The 20,758-nt window shown below is 47.5% G+C and overlaps 1 protein-coding gene and 1 long non-coding RNA gene across 9 annotated transcripts in view; one reads left to right on the top strand and one right to left on the bottom strand.

Moving 5' to 3' along the window:
- The window catches only part of UBE2Q2 (ubiquitin conjugating enzyme E2 Q2), a 90,095-nt gene extending 78,465 nt beyond the window's left edge, over window positions 1-11,630 (top strand). For 4 of the 5 annotated variants that reach the window (XR_012647226.1, XM_075007338.1, XM_075007337.1 and 1 more), the window contains 2 exons: window positions 7,360-7,426; window positions 9,898-11,630. Coding sequence is in view for 3 of the 5 variants with exons in the window: in XM_075007338.1 (XP_074863439.1) it covers window positions 7,360-7,426; window positions 9,898-9,929 (99 nt within the window). In the remaining 2 variants the exon portion in view is untranslated. The remainder of the gene's footprint in view (window positions 1-7,359; window positions 7,427-9,897) is intronic. The other variant, XR_012647225.1, reaches the window with a different exon arrangement.
- Window positions 10,627-20,715, bottom strand: LOC142019922 (uncharacterized). 4 transcript variants are annotated; one of them, XR_012647228.1, is made up of 5 exons: window positions 17,403-20,715; window positions 16,843-17,111; window positions 15,883-16,008; window positions 14,910-15,099; window positions 10,627-12,926 (listed from the first exon to the last, which is right to left on the bottom strand). It is a non-coding gene; the product is annotated as an uncharacterized LOC142019922 (long non-coding RNA). The 4 variants fall into 4 exon arrangements; XR_012647227.1 differs by having other exon boundaries at window positions 16,980-17,111; XR_012647230.1 differs by lacking the exon at window positions 16,843-17,111.
- Between the last annotated feature and the right edge of the window lie 43 nt (window positions 20,716-20,758).

The following is a 20,758-nucleotide window of genomic DNA, read 5'->3' as shown; positions in this document are numbered from 1 at the left end:
CTCGTTTCAGGTCCACCTGGCCGCCATTTTGGCGTTCAGACACGAAGAGGAAGGGCACACGGTGTTCGCCCATCCCATGGTTACCAGGTTCTTCAAAGGGCTGGTAAGCCTATACCCCCCTCAGAAACCGCTTCCACCTCCGTGGAACTTGGACCTGGTGCTTAATGCGAAAAGGGGACCACCGTTCGAGCCTTTGGCCACGGTTTCCCTCCGCCTCCTTATGATGAAGACGACCTTTCTTCTCGCAATCACGTCAGCTCGCAAGGTGAGCGAGCTTGAGGCAGTTATGGCAACGCCACCCTGCGCTGTTTTTCCAAGGAGGCGGTAACCATACGGCTGCATCCAGCCCTTGTTCCTAAAGTTTCTTTCTGAGTTTCATACTAACGAACCTATTGTTTACCCTTGTTTATCCAAAGCCTCATAACTCTAACAAGGAGGCGCGCCTACACCTCCTGGACGTGAGGAGGCGCTAGCTTTCTATATGGACAGGACCAAGTCCTTCCGGAGAACGGATAGGCTCCTAGTCTCTATCGCTCCCAAATCAAAAGGAGAATGTCTCTCTTCGCAGAGAATCTCTAAGCACATCGTATCTTGCATAAAAATGTGCTACAAACTCAAAAAGACTCCTTTACTGGCCACGCCCAGGGCTCATTCCACTAGGGCGGTGGCAGCATCAACAGCCTTTTTTTCAAGGGCGTTGCGCTAAAAGACACTTGCAGAGTGGCGACCTGGTCATCCTGTGACACCTTCGCCAAACATTACGCCCTTCACAGGGTATTCCAAGAGGATACCCGTCTCTCAGCAGCGGTCCTCTCGGGGACAAGCTGCACATAATCCGATTACCCACCTCCTATCTTGGGTTACTGCTGGGTAGTCACCTAATGTGGAGCACCCACGGGGACACTCGAAGAAGAAAGAAAGTTTACTCACCGTAGTAACGGTGGTTCTTCGAGATGTGTCCCCGTGGGTGCTCCACTACCCGCCCATCCTCCCCGCTCCGGATCTCTGTTTAGTGTTTTGCAGGAGCATCCGAGGCGGTTGGTCAAGGAACTGGCGGGGACCGGATCGCGCACATGGCCAGGAGCGCGCGGGGGAGCAGCGTGCACCGGCGCATGCGCGGTCCGGCAGAAACTGCTTGGAAGATCCGATCTGCGGCGCCGGGCGAGCCCAACACCTAATGTGGAGCACCCACGGGGACACATCTCGAAGAACCACCGTTACTACGGTGAGTAACCTTTCTTTATGTATAATTACTGAGGTGTTGTGGGTAAATGTTTGTTTTATTTTCCATTTTATGTTGACTGTTATGGAAAGTTCAGTTATAAAACAGTTGTTGTTTAATGTCTGGCTAAGCTTTTCATTTACTTTTGTGTACTGAAACATAGTATATTTGTGGTGAGTGTTCCAGACACGGACAATGTGGGTTGATTAGGAAAGAATGTGCTTGTGAGCTGGAAGACAAATATATTTTGACATGGAAGGAAACGAGTTTTCATGGGTAAGACCCACTTCTTCACATTCTGGAGTCTTATCCACGAAAGCTCATTACTTAATAAAAATAATTATCCTTTAAGGCTGTGTCTACACTAGGGGGTTTTGTCAACAAAACCCAGAGAGCATCCAGACAGTAAATGAGCAGAACACAGGACTTTTGTTGACAGTCTTATCCTGCTCCCCATGAGGAAGAACACCTCCGTCAACACAGATCTGTTGACAGAAAGACTGTCTGGATGTTCCGTGGGGTCCTTCTATCAACAGAAACTGCCTCCAGGGCACCACACAGGTGCTGCTGGGGACAACTTGTTCACATTAATTGGCACTCTATGCTGCCTGCCTCTGGCCATTCTTAAAGCTTCAGGGAGCCTGAGGAAACCCTGTGGCAGGAAGCTGAGAGCATTGCAGCAGCAGAGCTACAGACTGTAGTCCCCCAAGCCCTCACAGGCACTAGTTTCCTGCCAGTGTTGCCTGATGGCAGACAGGCAGGTACCCGAAGACCCACCGGGGCCCACAAGGGAGCAGCATGAGGGGTCCCAGGACCCACCCCAGGGCACTTAGAGGAGGACCCTATCCTGAACCAGGCTGGAGATCCAGGCCCTCCTGGTCCTGTGGGGCAATGAAGAGACCCTCCTCACCCCCAAGACTAAGTGGTGCAATGCCCCTGCATATTCCCTAATGGCTACTGCACTTGCTGAATGGGGCCATCCTGACAGAATCGTGGAGCAGCTGCAGGTGAAAGTGAAAGAACTTTGCCAGAGCTACACCTGGGCCTGTGACACCGGTGGAAGATCAGGGCAGGACCCACCACCTGCCCCTACTACAGGGAGCTGCACCAGCTCCTGAGGGCTGATGAGTCATCCCCTCCAGACACCCCCATCAACACAGCGCAGGAGGGTTCCCCCGTGCAGCTGGAGCCCTCACTCCTGCAGCAGGAGCCCTCAAAGGAAGAGGAGAAGCGGCATCCTGGGACCCAGCCAGAGGCAGACACAGGGTCCGAGGCAAGTGGAAGCACACTTGTGATTGTCATGGAGTCTGTCCCCATGAGCCAGACCACCTCCAGGGCATCTTCGGAGCTGGGCGAGGGTCCCTCCAGTAAGTACCCTGCACATCACACACCCCAGGGTGTGGGAGGTCGTGCAGGTGGGGTATGCCATGAGCGTCGCCCAGTTGGCTTGGTTGGCACCTTGTGCTGTGGTCCTGGTACATGGAACTAGGTGCAAGGTAGCATGTGCCACCCGTGCAGGCGGGAATGGCACCTGCCAGCACCTGCCACAGCTGGAAGCGGGCTAGCCACATGGGCACTGGCCTGACCCTAGATGCACCATGGGGCGCAGCTCCTGGCACGTGGGCATGCCTGCAGGCATGAGGCATCCGCAGACAGTGCTGTGAGCCATAGGGGTGTGGGGGAGGTCAGGAGGGGCCAGGCTGCTCCCTGCTCACCTGCCACCCACGTGAGGACCCCTCTGTGGCCAGACAGCCCCTCTTGGCCATTATCCTGTTCCCCGCGGGGTGGGCCTGCAGCAGTCAGCCCAGTTCCGGAAGCACCATGGAGCCCCCAGGTGGCAGGACCCGTTGTGCTGGCCACACATGGTTCTGCTCCTGGGACATTCCTGTGCCTTGCCCCAGGGGTGTTGGTTGCTGTCACTGGTGGGAAGTGGGGGGCACGACCTCAGGGGCTGTATTGTGTGAATGACTCACTGTCTCCCCTTCTTGTCTTCCTTACAGCTGGATGTGCACCATCCAAGGGCCAGGCCAGCCCTGCACCACCAACAGGGCAAGCCCACGGCCAAAGGGTCTGTCGCCGGGTGCAGGAGGCCCTTCAGAGGGCCCACCTTCTGGAGGATGACTGAGCTTCTGGAGTGGCAGGTGTGAGATGACCAGGAGTGGCAGTTGTGGGTCTGGGACCAACTCATGTCCCTCTTTGATGCTGCCGTCAGCATCTGGCGGGACATGGTGGCCCAGCTGCCCAGCGCTGCTGTCCCTGCCCCCTCAGGGCTTTGTTGAGTTCTGGCAGTGGCTGAGGGCCATGCCCACCCCACCGCCTCTGTTACCTCCCACTATTACCAGCTCCAACCCAGCCCTGACTGGGACCCCAAGCCCGCAGCAGGAGGAGATCGCAAGGCAGATGCCTCTTGGGGCCCCTCTCCCCCTCTGGGTCATGGGCTTCACCCCTCCATGGACTGAGGCCCCCTCCCCCACTCTTTGTTGTTTTTACACTTGCCTTTGATGTAAATAGTCATTGCACCATTTCTGTTTTGCACTGGTTTTTATTTAAGTAAACTTATTTGAGCACCACTTCTGTGTCCGTGTTTAGTGGGCAAGGATCAGAAAGGGGGGCGACAGGAGGAGTCATGGTGGGGGTGGGGTAGGGCTGTGGGCCCAAGGCCCTGCTGGGGGAACCCTGGGGGAATTATTGGGGACCGTGGGAGAAGATTTCCCTCAGGACCTTGTGGATCTGCAGCCTGTGATGGTGGGCTGGTGGATTGGAGCTGTGCCTGGCTGCTTATTCCCAAAGCTGGCATCTGCCCCCGACCTGGAAGGAAGGAGTCCCGCTTCCCCCCCACAGTGCTGTGCAGGCCACAACACGTTGTCACAATTTGAGGGATGCTGTGCTTCCCCATATCCAGATGGGTGAGCAGATGCTAAAATCATGCCTTGAGGCAGTCGAAGGCACACTCCACCTGCACTTGGGCCTGACTGGGGTAGGCATTGCCCATGGTTCCCATCTGGAGTCCAGCTGACCAGTATAGGTTTTTTCAGCCAGGGCATGAGGGTGTAGGCCATGTCTCCCACGGCAGAGGGGCATGTCCCTGACAGCCAGATCCTGGCAGGGAACAAATGCATCTGCCGCCATGCTCCAGCACAGGCCAGAGTTGCAGAACACCTGAGTGTCTTGTGCACAGCCTGACCACCAGATGTAAATGTCTGTGAAGTGGTGGTCGACCAGGGCCTTCAGAACCATGGAGAAGTACCCCTTTCTGTTGATATACTTGCTGCGGGGGGTGTTGGTTGCTGCCCATGGTGGGGAGGGTTGTGCGCATGCACACACAGGCAGGGACTGCAGCCAGGGAGTGCCTGACCTCCATGAGGAGGGACCCAATGGTGGATTTCCCTGCACCAAATTGATTTCCCATGGAGTTGTAGCTGTCAAGGGTGGCAAGCTTCCAGAGGGTGATTGTGACCTGCTTCTCGACATGGCTGCAGCCTGCCATCCCTGTGTCCTGCCTCTGGAGGGCAGGGGTGAACTAGGCATAGAGCCTCCAGGAAAGTTTTTTCTTCTGCACATGAAAGTTCTGGACCCACTGCTAGTCGTCCCACTGCCCCATGACCAAGCAGTCCCACCAGTTGGAACTGGTGGGGTGCCTCCCGATCTGCCTGTGCACCTGGGGTTGGAGCAGGTGCAGGTGGGACCATGCGGTAGCAACGGTGAGTTCCTCAAGGCTGGCGTCTGGCTCGCACTCCCAGAGGACGAGGAGGATGTTCATGTGAAGTTGCAGTAGGGGCTGAAACACCTATGGGTGGGGCCAGTGCAAGCCTGGGGGCTGCTCTGGCACCATGGCTATCTGGAAAGCACTATATATCTCAGCAAGTGTCAAAGCCGTGTTCTAGCAGCTGTGCTGTCCCTCATGGAGGTAGGCACGCCTTGTCATGGGCAGGGAATGGGCATCGGGGGTGGGTGGGGAGTGGGCTTTAAGGGCCCATCTCAACAGGGCTCCCCCAAGGGATTGCCTGCCATGCGACACAGTCTGATGGTGTTCCGTGTGGCAGCTCTGTTGAGAGAGTGGCTGGGCAGTCTGGCCTCTCTGTGAACAGAGCAGATCGACAGAGCGATCTGCTTTGCTGTCTGGCCACGATCTGTCAACAGAAGCTTTGTCAGAAGATAGCTGCCAACAAAAACTTGTTGACAGATTGCTATCATCTAGACTTAGCCTGAGCTGCTACAGGACTGCTTGGATTTTTTCTGTGAAGCTACAGACTAACACAGTTTCTCTCTGAGACTATCCTCTTCCTGGCTTCTGTTGATAATTCAATATAATATAAACTTCAGCCTCAATGTTCTCCCAAGATTGACTCTTTTTAAGGGTTTCTCTCCCAGTGCTTTGTCTTTTTGTCCCTAGTTGTGTGTGCTTCTGAGGAGAGGCTCTGAGCCTTCTTAAATTCTGATTGGTGCTGACTGAATCCATGTTGTGTTTAAAGCCAATATGGGTGAAGAGCCCTACATCTCTATGCAGAATTCTAAGGCATGTCACTCTCGTACAGGGAAATGGTTTTATCCAACCTAATTTTAAACAACTTTTGCCTCTTCTTGGGTAGTTGAGAAAAAGTATCTGAAGAAAGCTTTTTTGGTAAACACAAAATAGTACTTTTAATAAAAGACGAAAAAGTAATAAAATAACTGTCCCAGATCTTTTTGAATGTTATTCTGTGTCATCTGATCTTATCACTGTTAAGGGGGCAGCTGTTCTGTGCATTAATAATATACAGTTCAAATTTGTATGTATACAAACAGGCTAGTCATTCAGAACAACACCAAAGGGACAAATCCTGTTGGGTAAATATGTTTAAGCGTGCAAAGTAGCTTAGGCGCTTAATTCTAAAGCTTATGGACCTTGCGTAAGGGCTTATGAATTAACTAGAAGCCTAGATCAGTTAGGCACCCTTAAAATGTATTTTATCCATTGCTTCCACCCTGTGGCAGGAGACTGCTGCCCTGTTGGACCAGTCCATTGACTCTTCAGAATAGCAAATCTGCTTAACACTTATCAACCTGAATTTCATGTCTGTTGTGTCTCTTAGGATATTCAGTCATATTATAATTTAACACTGAGCAGATGTGTATTCCTGTAGTCGAGTAGAGTTCTAGGATCCCTAGGATAGTTAGGTCTCATAGCTCAAAATTATACCTCAAATTTCTGAACCATCTGAAATTTTGAGAACCTGCTGATTTTTGAGGCATTTCTGATATTGAGTGCATGGAAAATGCACCATGTCTACTTCTTCCCATTCCCTTTTTCTTTAATTAAAAAAAAAAGACCATGAGATTAGATATTTAATGTTAAAAGCCTTCTGTGGAAGATGGCTAATTAGTTTGACAGTAAGAATCTTTTTAAACATTGTATTTTAAGTAGATTGATTCATTTTGAAGTCTACCCACTTGAAATGTCCCTTACCATAAGTCATTCATCTGTGAGATGTTACATCTACACTGCAATAGAACACCTTTGTCCGGCATTTGTTATCTCTCTGAGCTCTGGCTGCAGAGCTGTAAAATTGAAGAGTAGCTGTCTAAGCTCAGGCTAAAATCCAAACTCTGAGGTCTTCACCCCCCACCCCTTTCAGAGTCTGGGATCCAGCCTGAACCCAGAGATGTAAACAGTAACCTGAGCCACTCAAGAACAAGTCAGCCAATGCAGGTCAGCTGGAGGAGCTTTTTATTGCAGTGTAGCCTAATATTTGCCTGTCCTAATTTTTCCTGTATTGGCACTGTGGAAAAATATCCAACTTGTACTTGACCAAAAAATGCAATGTCTAAAGGTCATCTTTTTGAAGTGAAAAATCAGCACTTCAAAACTCTGTATTTTATCAGCTAGCAAGCCCCATCACACTGCTGCTGTACATAGCTTTTTAGTATGAGTTCCAGCTCTTCACTCCTAGAGCCTGTGGATTTTGCAAGTTAAGACCACAGTTGGTTTGTTGCGTGGCGCATTTTTAATAATCATTTTTAGCATTGTCTTAACTTCTAAGGATTACTTTATGGTATTTTGTGTCAGTGTCCATAATTTTTTGGTCCTGTGTGACTAGAGGTATCACTTGACTTGATGGTATCCCTAAAAATGTGTTTTGTTTTGTTTTTTCTTTCAGAATCAATATAATCTAGCAAGAGCACAGCAGTCCTATAAGTCTCTAGTACAAATACATGAGAAAAATGGTATGTAAATATTTACATTTTTCATGTGGCAGGTTCTTGTCTGTACATATTGTACTGTATCATGGGAAAGATCATGATGCTTGAAGCTAATATAACTCCTGGAGCCATCTAGAAGTTTTGTCCCAAGACATAGTGAAGTGGAAGAGACTTGAAGATGACCTGTGCAGCATGTGGAGTACAAGGGTTAAGTAGTAGAAGTATTTATATAATTGCCATACAGTACAAACTTTTATGGATTTTGGCGAAAGCAAGAATGTCCTGTGCCCCTTCAATGCATTGAACGATCGCTCTGTTCTGTGTTTTGTTTCCACCCAATTAGCCAGAATTTTTGTTGTGCCTGAAACGTAAGATGCTTTGCCAGCAAATAAGACATCTCTTCTTTACCCCAATGAGCTAATCTAAATCAAATCAGTGAAAGTCCCAGTCAATGACAGAATGAAGGAGAAGTGAGGATCAAAGGCCAAAAATATGTGGAAAGTTCATAAGCCTAAAAAGGCTTAATTCTGGGGTGGCAGGTGTGCTTTCCACCATGCAAAGCAAGTTACCACTTGCTGGTGCTGCTGTTCACTTGTTGCGTGATAAGCTGGACATGGCTTAAGCTAAAAATTAGTATTAATACTTTACAGCTTGAGTGAGCCCCCTGAGTAGCAGATAACTCTGCTAACATCCCACATTATAGTTTTTTCCATTGTTTCGCAACTGGACAAGTCACCTAGCTTTATGAACTACTTTCAAAGCACTTATCAACTACTCTTCACTGTTTAATAAATAATTCTCTTTGGAAGTGTCTGTATTTAGCAAAGAATTTTTATCTAGGCACAGAGTTTTAACCCAGTGGTTAAAACGTGGTACTGGGAGCCAGAAAAGCTATGTTGCAGTTAGTCCTTGGATATATTTTTCAGGGAAACTGAGGCACACATCTGCACAATAAGCATGTATTCTAAACTAGTGGCAGAGGAGTGTAATGGAAATTGCTGATTCTAAAGCACTTTGAAATGGTGTGATTAGCTGCTATTACTGATGCTTTTTGGTTGCTTTTATTCTAAAAAAAGTCAGCCTAGCTCTCTGTTTTAGTTCTAGTTATACACTACGCTGATTACCAATACATGCAGCATCCACAATATTAATGACATCCAAATGCTGCTTTGACTTACAGTTATTTGTAGGTCCTCAGGAACAGCTTAAGTAGGCACTATGCTAATCACACGATCTGATTCTGATCTCTTAAGACTTTTGCTAGAGTGGTGATTAAAATTAAATAGATATTAAAAATACCATGCACACTTTGGTCTCTTGGTAGTCCTTTACAGGTTCAGAAGTTATTTTGGATATTCAGCAATACTGAAATATATATTGAAAGTTAAACTGCTTAGTTGGCATTTCTGAACTTGCTGTTATAGTTCATCATTCCAGTTCCTTCCTCAGCAGAATGAAAAAGACTTGTAACACTAGGAACATCTTGGTATATATTTCCAAACATTTGTGCAAAAGTTGAGTTTGAATGTGCAAAATGGGTTTTTCGTATACAAATACCAATATAATCAAATAACTGTATGCATGGCTTCCGGATTGAAAAATCATAGAAACGTTAAGATAGAAAGGAACCTCAATAGGTCACCTAGCACTGGGGCAGGACTTAGTATTACATACAGTGTCGCTGACTGCTGTTGTTTGAACCTAAAAACATTCAATGATGACAGATTCCACAACTTCCCTAGGTAACCGATTCTTGTGCTAACCTACTGTTGCGACTGATTTTTTTCCTAATGCCTAATGTAAATTTCCCTTGCTGCAATATAAGACTATTACTTTCTGTCCTATCTCCAGCAATTGACAGGATCAATTTGTCACCATCCTGTGCATAACAATTTTTTACGTACTTGAAGACAGTTATCATGTGTTGCTGTCGTCTCTGCTCCAGACTAAAACTTAGTTTTTCAGTCTTTCCTCATAGCCATTTTTCTAGACTTTAAATCAGTTTTGTTGCTGTCTTTTGGACTTTGTCCTATTTGTCTCTTTCCTGAAGTGTGGTGCTAGAACTGGTCATGTTACTCCAGTTTTGAGGTCCTCTAAGTGCTGAATAGAGCAGAAGAATGACCTCTCGTGTCTGGCTTACAACATTCTGGCTAATACATCCTGGAATCTGGACCTTTGTTTCTACTAAAGCAGATGGAAACTAGATCCCATTACTCTTTGATTTCTATATTGGTGTCTTAAGATTTGTTTAATTCAGTAGGATGGCTGCTGCCAACAAGAGCTCAATTTTAATGCTTTATTTTCAAATATGAATACTGGGTTTACTCTTGCAAGGCGATGAGTATTTTAACTCCCACTGAAATCAGTGTAGGGACTCTTGTAGATTAGTATGGTTTTCAAATACAATTAAGTTTAAATTACACATCAAAACAAAACTTAAAGCCATCTTGCACTAAAGTAAAGAGTACCTAATGCATTTCTTTGTTCTTTTGTAGGCTGGTACACTCCTCCAAAAGAAGATGGTTAATAGTGTGGACTGTTGTACACCTGGACCAACATCAGACAGCTCTTTTTATTTCTTTCCAACACACACACAGACTCAAGTTATGCGTGCCCCTGTAACAACTGTACTGAAGACTGTAGCTATTAGATAAATTAGTGGATTATCATCTGTCAACTGACAAATCCAGTATAATTTACAGCCATACCATTTCACTCCTATTAGGTATCTTGGACTGAGGAGTTTTGGCCTTTACTGTATTTGTCCTTATGGACTGAGCATGTTTGGGCCACTCCGTCCTTTCTGCTTTTCATTTAAAAGTGCAAACTTTTTCAAGCTGGCTATTGAGTTACTAGGAGATCATTCAATGGGAGTCATTCACGACTTCTTACCTTTTGCAGACTGCGGAGTGCAGACTTGTATTGTATTGTTTCATTGACAGCCAACAAAGTTTAATACATTGTTTAATACTGTTTTAGGAAATTTCAGGTCATGTAAATCACAGTAGTTTTCCTGGTCTAAAATGAAAATATTTGTAGTATTGCCAAATTAATGATATAGGAAAACATTTAAAGTTATTAAACTTTTTTCATGGCCATATGAGAATATGAACTGTTTCTTGGAAGAGATTCTCTTAATTAGATGGTTGTATTTTTAAGCAGAACAAGGCTGTGCCAATAAAACTTTGTAATTAGTCACTTGCACTGGGGCATCAGAATCTTAGTGGGCTGTTCCTGCTACTTGTTGGCTCAAGCTACTTGAGTTTTAAAAAAAAAAAAAAAAAAAAAAAAAAAAAAGTTACAGTATGCAGCTTGAAGTTATTTAAGATACTAAAAGCCTTTTTAGGTATTCCATTTTATTAACGGGTTGTTGCAATCATTTTTAAACTAATAAACTTATAAAGTGATTGGCACAAATTAAAATGAAAATCCTTGAACAATTTTTTTATATAAAAACTACAATAAAATACGAACAAGACATCACCTGATTCAGAATTGTAAAAATGTTGCCATAATCATGACAATGCTTTTTGTTATTGAAAGACTAACAGGAGCTATTATTTCATTATAAGTAAATGAATCCAGGTCTGTGTAATTACTATATTTCATTGCCTTATCTAAATCAAATCTGTTTTGGTTGTAGAATCAGTGATTACACCTTGTACTGCCAGGAAAAGAGAAAAGGGTGTGTACCATGGATTAAGCACTTTTTTTTTTAGCCCAGAAGCATGGGGTATTTTTTCATTAACAACTATCAAATTTGTGCTCTTTTTTTTCCTCTATCAGGCACCCATGGACCCTTGTGCATTTGCTTCTAACTCCAGTTTTTAGCTTGAAAGAAGAGACTGAAGGAATTTGTCACTACTCCCAATATGTACTGTTTTGTTTCAAGTAGACGTCTAGGGAGTATAGCGGATGACTTGCCAGCTTTTGTGCTTACTTGGTTGTACATATATTTGTATGCAATCCTGGTAGTCAGTTGCTCAGACAGCAACCTTAAGTGAAGAGAGAGGCAGAATTCTTTAAGCATTAAAGGTCCTTAAAACCTGAGGCTGAAATCTTTGACTATATTATTAAATTCTTTAATATTCTAATGGGCTAGCAGGTTAACAGATGCACATTGGCATGCTTTTTTGGATTTCATTTTTCATTGCAGAATTATTTGGCAATGTATAGTAATTTGTAAACTTGCATCAAGTTTATGAATAAAGAACCATTTTAAGAATTATTCTGTTTGTGGTTAGTCTTCGAATATAGACAACTTTCTCTTCATTGAACGTGTGTGTTCCCAAGCAGTGCAGCGTATAAAAGAGAATAACTGATCAACGCATCAAAACCACTTGAATTTCAGGCTCAATAACCATGGATGTAAAAGACTTCCCTGAAATGTGCAACTAAGTATGTGGACTGCTGAATTATGCACTAGATATTGTTCCGAAGTTGTCTTTAGATGTGGTCCCATAAAGTGCACTATCATCGAACAAAAATTAGGGATGTAAAATCTGGTTTAATTAGCTGACTTGTTAAATGTTAAGTTTAACCAGTTAACTGATTAAGGAGGTCGGAGGAGGTGGCTAGGGAGGCTGCACTAGCCTGGCTTGTCTGGAGTGGTCTGGCACAGACAGGAGCTGCTCTGGATGGTGTGGAGCATCCTTGTCCATAGCCCCACTGTTGGTGGCTCCAGCACAGCTCCCATCAGCAGCAGCCTGGTCCTGGATATGCCATGGGTGGGGGCACTTCAGCTGGGCTGGAGCAGTCCCTGTCCATGGCAGTCCCAGTTGTGGTCCCCCTTCCTCCTGCAGGGGCTGCTGTAAAGGGGGACAGCTCCAGCTTGGCTGGAGTACTGCTGCTCATGGCATGACCAGGCCACTGAACATGGGTGCTTATCTGGTTTTGCTGGAACAGCCCCCCCAACTGTGGTGGCCCCTCAGTCCTGGAGCAAATCTCTGCCTGCTGCAGGCAGGAGCTGGTCCACCTCCACTGGTTCTGATAAGCCACATGTCCTTGGGGTGAAGCTTTCTGGTTAAATATTACCATCCCTAATAAAAATCACATGGATGGTGGGTAAGGTTCCTGGGGAGCGGAGGGAATTGACTTAACCCAGACACACATGAGAAGTGTTCTTTCACAGCTTCTAATCTACCCCGTAAGGCCAAAGGGGCCTTCAAATTGCATTTTTTGTTAACCCTCAAGTGAGAAAATGGGAGGAAAGCAATGACATTCAATCTGCAATGTCTCTGGTTCTCTTCCTGCCCATCCAAACACCGTAACTTCCTTGAATAGTAACATGCTGCTCTACTAACATTATTTCTTCTTCGAGTGGTCCCCGTGGGTGCTCCACAGTAGGTGTCGGGCTCGCCCCAGCACCGCAGATTGGAAAATATTTAGCAGTCTCCGTCGGGTTGCGCGTGTGCCAACGCGCGCCGGTCCTTCGTGCACCTTTGGTCACATGCGCGATCCAGTCCCCGCCAGTTCCTTCTCAACCGCCAACGGCTGCAGACGGATTCCACTCCGGCTCCAATGCCTGAAACAGATAAAACTATCTTTTAATTTTGTTAATCTTGTTAATACTTATTAGTTTGATAGTTTAGTTAGCATTGTTAAAGTTGTTCCATTAAATGTAGATATAGTTTTAAAAAAAAAAAAAAGAGAGAGAGGAGAAGGGAGGCGGCCACCTTAAGCGGTCTGCTATCCTAAAAGCCACGAACATTATATTTTTTCCAGGACTGATTAGCTGTTAAGTGCCCTATTAACATTCAAAGACTTAAATGCCCGGGCCGAGATGTCCTCACCGGGGTTTAAGAAATGTGCGTCATGCCGCGAGGCCATGCCTGCCTCAGATGGGCATAGCGAGTGCATTCGTTGCCTCGGGGAGACCCACATTCCACAAAAGTGTCCTCACTGCTCCAAGCTCACAGCCAGAGCCAGAAAGGACAGGGAAATGAGGCTGAAAATGATTTTATTTGATAAGGCCCTCCAACCTGAACCATCGGACAAGCCCCATAAAGAGGGGCCCTCGGGGTCGCACAAGAGGAGGGCGGCATCCCTAACCTCCTCTGTACAAAAGAAAAGGAAGCTTTCTCCAGCTTGATCCTTGCCGGTAACACCTGCGAGCAGGACGAGCAGAGCACAGGGCTCTGACCCGCGAGCTGCTCAAAGCGGGACAACTGTAGTGCACACAGGTGCACTGGGGCCTCCGACCATTAAGCAGTCGGCAGCGGGGGCACCGCAGGCGCCGGAATCAGCAACACTAACTGCCACGGCACCAAGCCCTGGGGCACTGACAGCGCCAGAGCAGGGGTGCCCGGCACGGGCCCAACGGCGCTGGAGGAAGCTACCCGCGCGGTGCCGTGCACAGGGGCACCGAGCGCGGCACCCACAACGGTGCCGAGGTCCCCGGCACAGGAGAGGGCGGTGCCTGCTTTGCAGGGACAGGGAAAAGTAAAAGCCAAAACCCGGCACCGCAGCCCATCCCCGGAGGCCACCACGTTGCCGTTATCGCCTAGCTCCCCCCCCAGAAATACATCGGGCAGCAACTCCAATGGCCTGCTTCAGACCTCCATCCCCGTTCCTTCAACCACCATCCCCCTAGCTCAGACAACCTTCACCAATCTCCAGTAGGGACCCCTATGAATACTATCACAGAGCATCTCCGCCACTCTCAGCGTCATCACGGAGGTCATGCTCATCTAGACCCCATGCATACGTTTTCTGATCGTGGTCCAGATCCCTGTCACCAAGCCCTTGCCCCTGCTGTTATGGCCATCCCTACCATACTGAACACCAGCACAGGGGGTCCAGGTCCAGGGGTAGATCCCCACCCACACTTTGCCAACACCCCTTCACACAGTCTCACTCCGTGAGAAGAACACAGCCTTCCCAGGCGGATGTTGGTCCACCGGACCTGAACCTCCCCTCTGAATCCTCAAAAGGGCAAGCATATGGACAAATCCAGGAATCAGGAGGAATTAGAGGAGGTATATCATGGCGACGCCTCTTTGTCCTCCCCAGATTAGGGGATTGTCCCCGGGGATATTTCCCCCCTGGACGACCGTAGGCAATTCCAAGAACTATTCAAGAGAGTTGCACACACACACATAGCGGAGGTGCAGGAGAAGCATCATAAACTCCTGAAAAATTTAAGACCCCCGGCTTCATCTAAGATCACTATCCCACTAGATGAAGCGCTTATGGAATCAGCCACCAACATATGGCAGACTCCAGCCTCCACCCCTCCCACAAATAAGAGGGCGGATAAGAAATACTTTGTTCCAACCAAGGGCATGGAATTCCTGTTTAGCCACCCCCAACCAAATTCCCTGGTAGTCGAATCATCACAGCAGAGATCCAAGACACCCCAATATAAATCAGGGGGGTCAGAAAAAGACACGAGGAAATTAGACATGTTCGGTAGGAAGGTCTATTCTTCCTCTACTTTACAACTCAGAACGGCAAACTATGCAGCACACCTGTCAAACCACAACTTCGACAATTATTCCAGACTTACTTCCCTCATGGATTTCCTTCCAGAGGATAAGAAACCAGTGCTGAAAGCGATCGTCCAAGAGGGCTACGCAGCCTCACGAACAGAAGTCCAGATTGCCCTGGACTTGACAGACACAGCAGCACGCTCCACAGCCACAGCAGTGGTAATGCGTAGGGAATCGTGGCTCCAGACGTCTGGCATTCCCAGAGATCTGCAAACAAAAATTGTAGACCTTCCATTTGATAAACAGAAGTTATTCGCAGATTCAACTGACTCGGTCCTACACTCCAGCAAGGACTTGAGAACCACGCTTAGGACCCTGGGCATATATACCCCTCCGTACAGGAGGAAGAAGTTTTACCCCCAGCAAAGGCTCTACACAATACCAACGGAGCTATGACCAAGGGTGCCACCACCAGCAGCAACAGTATAGGGCCCCCAGACGACGCCCCCAGCAGGGTTGCGCACCCTGGGGGCAAGCCCTGAGACAGCAAGTTTGACAGGTATGTTGAGGACTGCAATATCAAGACCACCCCTCAATGCCAATCCCAGCACATGTTCCATCATTGGCTCAAACCGTTCTACTCTCAATGGCAAAACATCACCACAGACAAATGGGTACTGGAGATTATAGCCACGGGATACACAATCCCCCTCCAATCACTACCTCCACCGAAACCGCCCACCCAGCCCTTCTTCAAGGACCCCTCCCACGAGACAAGGTTAAAACAGGAGGTAGACCATCTCATGTTCACAGGGGTGGTGGAGAGAGTTCCGGAACAATTCCAAGGGAAAGGGTTCTACTCATGGTACTTCCTAACAGAGAAGAAGACGGGGCTGGAGGCCAATCCTGGACCTACAGGCCCTCAACTGGCATCTGCGCAAACAGCGTTTCAGGATGACTACAATTGCCTCCATACTTATGGCACTGGATGATGGAGACTGGTTTGCAGCCCTCAACTTGCAGGATGCGTATTTTCATATAACTATTCACCCGGCACACAGACGTTTCCTCCGCTTCACAGTAGGCAGGGAGCACTTCCAATACAGAGTTTTTCCATTCGGTCTCTCTTCGGCGCCCAGAGTGTTCGCCAAAACACTGGCGGTAGTATCAGCTTACCTACACAGACAGGGTGTGTTCATTTTTCCATACCTGGACGACTGCCTACTGAAAGGGGCCTCAAAGGCAGAGGTCCTACGCATGATACACGTCACTACAAACACATTCGCCTCCTTGGGCCTAGTTATCAACCTCTCGAAATCGAAGACCGAGCCTACGCAGAATATAGAGTTCATAGGGGCAAGCATAGACTCTACTACATCAAGAGTATACTTGCCCGAGGCCCGTTTCCGCACCATCAAATCCCTGGTACAAGTGATGACGTACAGCCCCACAGTGCCAATCCTAACATGTCTACAACTGTTGGGGCACATGGCGACCACCACGATCGTGGTACAGAATTCCGGGCTGCATATGCGGGGCCTGTAGCATTGGCTGGCGAGCGTTTACAAACCAATAGTCCATACCATCCACAGGGCAGTATCGCCCACAGCGGAGGTGTGCAGGTCACTGGCATTGTGGGGAGATCCCAAGAACTTACTAGTAGGGGTGCCCTTCCACCAACCACAAATCGCGATTTTTCTTACAACAGACGCATCCCACATAGGATGGGGAGCGCACATGGGCAACAAACTAACTCAGGGGCTATGGTCCCCCATGGAAAAGACATTGCACATAAACATACTAGAACTCAGAGCAGTGTTCAGTGCATGCAGACGTTTTCGGAAATACCTGCACGGCAAAGTAGTCGGGATAAATACCGACAACACCACCACCATGTTTTATATATCAACTGGCATGGAGGGGCCAGATCCCGTGTGCTATGCGCGGAGGCAGTCCGGTTGTGGAACTGGTTCATTGTCAACAATATAACGCTGAAAGCCTCATACCTACCCGGTGTCCACAACGTGAAGGCAGACCAGCTAAGCAGGAGATTTGCGCTCACACACGAGTGGCAGATCCGTGCCGATCTGCTCCAACAAGTTTTTCACAAATGGGGGGTTCCCCAAATCGATCTGTTTGCCACTTACAACAACAAACAATGCCCTCAGTACTGCTCCAGAGCAGGCATAGGACAGGGATCCTTGGGGGACGCCTTCACGGTGCCATGGAAGGGCCCTCTACTTTATGCGTTCCCTCCCACGACACTCATTCACAAGGTTCTAGAGAAAGCCAGAAGAGAGAGAGCATGCATAATACTGATAGTCCCAACTTGGGACTGACAGCAATGGTTTCCTCTGCTTCTGCGCATGTCATGCCGCCCACCACTCCCCCTACCGGTAGTGCCGGACCTTCTCATGCAGGCTCAGGGGTCCATAGTGCACCCACACCCTCAAAGACTCTGCCTACAGGCGTGGCTAATCCATGGCTCAGCGCCTTAAGAGAGTACATGTCCAGAGGGAGTGAAACACGTCTTGGAGTTCAGTCAAAGGACTTCCACCAGAAGTACTTACGCGCAGAAGTGGAAACGATTCATCTCCTGGTGTTCTTCCAAGCAGTTGGCTCCTGAGGGCGTCCCTATAACTGCAATTCTAGAATACCTGCTGGAGCTAAAACAAGACGGACTCTCCCTGTCCTCTCTGAAGGTCCATCTTGCAGCTATATCAGAGTTTCAACATAAAGAAGGGCCTACCATATTCGCCCATCCTATGGTCACACGGTTCCTAAATTGGCTGGTAAACCTGTACCCTCCTCGGAAACCGCTATCGCCGTCATGGAGTTTGGACTTGGTCCTCCACACGCTGTCGGGACCACCCTTTGAACCATTGGCCACAGTACCCCTCCGGCTACTTACCCTGAAAACAACCTTCCTTCTCACCATCACATCAGCCGACAGAGTGAGCGAACTCGCAGCAGTAATGGCAATGCCACCCTGCACAGTATTCTCAAAAGAAGTGGTGATCTTACAATTACACCCGGCTTTCCTTCCAAAGGTTTCCTCAGAGTTCCACATTAACAAACCAATAGCGTTACCCTCATTTTATCCTAAGCCTCACAATTCTAGCAAAGAGGCGCAGCTGCACCTGCTAGACATAAGGAGGGCGTTGGCCTTTTACATAGACAGAACTAAGCCCTTCCGGAAAACGGACAGACTCCTGGTGTCTCTCGCACCCAGGTCAAAAGGGGAAGGCCTATCCTCACAAAGAATTTCAAATCACATCGTATCCTGCATAAGACTGTGTTATGAGCCGAGTAAGACCCCTCTGCTAGTTCTGCCCAGGGCTCACTCCACCAGAGCGACGGCAGCGTCGACGGCCTTCTTCAAAGTCATTGCATTAAAAGACATCTGCAGAGCAGCGACTTGGTCATCTTACGACACGTTTGCCAAGCATTATGCCATGCACCGGTTGTTCAATGAAGATACATGCCTATCGACAGCAGTCCTATCAAGGGCAAGCCGCACATAAGCGGACACCCACCTCATTTGGGGTCACTGCTGGGTAGTCACCTGCTGTGGAGCACCCAGGGGGACCACTCAAAGAAGAAAGAGAAGTTACTCACCTGTGTAGTAACGATGGTTCTTCAAGATGTGTCCCCGTGGGTGCTCCACTACCTGCCCATCCTCCCCGCTTCGGAGCTCTGTTTTTCGTGTTTTTCAGAAGCATCCGGGGTGGTTGGTCAAGGAACTGGCAGGGACCGGATCACACACGTGACCGAAGGCGTGCGAAGGGCCAATGCGCATCGGCACATGCGCGACCCAACGGAGACTGCTAAAAATTTTCCAATCTGCGGCGCCAGGGTGAGCCCGATACCTACAGTGGAGCACCCACACGGACACATCTCAAAGAACCATCGTTACTACACAGATGAGTAACTTCTCTATATGCCATCATGTGCCAACAACACCCAGATGCTTTGTATATTGGACAGACTTCTAACTCTCTTAGACAAAGGGTTAATGGGCACAAAACAGACATGAAAACACTCCAGATCCACAAACCCGTTAGTCACCATTTTCATGGAATGGGGCATTCTATTAAAGACCTAAAGGTATGTTTGATAGTAACACACAGGAATGGTCTGAAGAAGTGGGTCTGTCCCACGAAAGCTCACCTAATAAAGTATTTTGCTAGTCTTTAAAGTGCTACTTGACTGCTTTTTGTTTTGAAAAGGTATGTGTGTTACTGAAAAAAAAAACTTTTGCACCGTTCTTCAAAGAGAAACAGCTGAGCTGGCTTTTATATTCAAATTCAGCACATTAACACGTGGTGTAAACCGGGATGGGAACCTTGAGTCACTACAGGGGCTCATCTGCATACTTGGCTTAATCTAATTCTTCACCTTCCCCTGCCCACCCCTCCACTCTCTGATTTGCTCCCCTTGATCATTTTTTTCTGATTTGTCCTCCTTGATTACTGTATCTGGTTCTCTGTGCCTTAAATATTGAGTCTGTTCTGGTATAGCTATGGTCTGAAGAAATGGGCCTGTCCCACAAAAGCTCACTTAATAAACTATTTTGCTAGTCTTTAAAGTGCTACTTGACTGCTTTTTGTCTTAACTTCCTTGGTTCAAGTCTCCCATTGCAGCGCTCATCTAATGCCTCTAATTTTGGGTGGATGATGGGAGAGCCAAGAGCCTACACAATCATCATAAGAGCTGAAAAATCAATACCACTGTAGCCGGACTCTCTTGGTAAATGGAAGCATACAGCATTGAATGCTGTGCTACCCCATAATTGCCCTTTGTCAAACAACTAACAGAATCCTTGCCTTAAGTTCACAATCTAAATCAGAAACAGGAAACAAAAAAAAGTTCCAGTAAAAGTCATTTTGAATTTGATTTCCATTCACTTTGGGGGCAAACATGAAAAATCATCTGAAACCCACAAAATTAAAAATACATTGAGCACACTTAGGAGTCTAGGGCAAAAGTGTCAGAGAGGTAGCCAAGTTAGTCTGTATCTTCAAAAACAAGTTGTGGCACCTTTATAGACTAACATATTTTGGAGTGTAACAAAGAGTAAGACAGTTTTCTGGGCGAGTTTTTTCATGTAGTTGATGGATCTTGATTATCTTTTTCCTATTTGTCCTCCTTGCTTACTGTTTTTGGTTCTCTGTGTCTTAAATATTGAGTCTGTTCTGGTCTGAAGAAGTGGGTCTGTCCCACGAAAGCTCACCTAATATACTATTTTGCTAGTCTTTAAAGTGCTACTTGACTGCTTTTTGTTTTGATATTTTGGAGCATAACCTTTTGCCCACACAAGCTTATGCTCCAAAATACCTGTTAGTCTATGAGGTGCCACAGGACTTCGTGATAGGGGAAAAGTGCTTCTACCTTTAGCAGTTTTTGAGCTGCACGGATACAGGAAACGTGATTTTCAAGACAGAAGCCGATACTGAACTAACTTTCGAGTCTTACTCCCTATATAGAAATACCCTGCATTAAAGGGACATTAACATAGAAACTGTTGACTATTTCTCACAGTTGTCTGCAGTATTGTAGTTCCAGTTCCAAAACCGCCTCCTCGTCTCCCAGCCCCAGCGTACCTCCCTCGTGCGGCTCAGACAGCCTCTGCAGTTCTCCCCCGGCCAGGCCACGTACCTTGCTGGGCCCTCAAAACAAGAAAGCAGGTAAGTAGCACTTGACTAACAAATAATTTATTAGGTGATGAGCTTTCACGGGACAGACCCACTTCTTCAAAGGAGACTGTGGCTAGCTCCAGCGTACAGCCAAACAAGGACCACGCCAGCCTAAGAGACGTGCCCACGGTCAGCACACACCAACCCCACCGAGAAAGGAATCGCCGCCAGTGAACCACGTTGCTGGAAACCGGAAATCTAGCGGCTTCCGTCATGTGACGTGAACGCTT

Source organism: Carettochelys insculpta, chromosome 12 (assembly GCF_033958435.1).
Source record: "Carettochelys insculpta isolate YL-2023 chromosome 12, ASM3395843v1, whole genome shotgun sequence".
NCBI lineage: Eukaryota > Metazoa > Chordata > Testudines > Carettochelyidae > Carettochelys > Carettochelys insculpta.
This window is presented reverse-complemented; position numbering and strand designations above follow the sequence as displayed.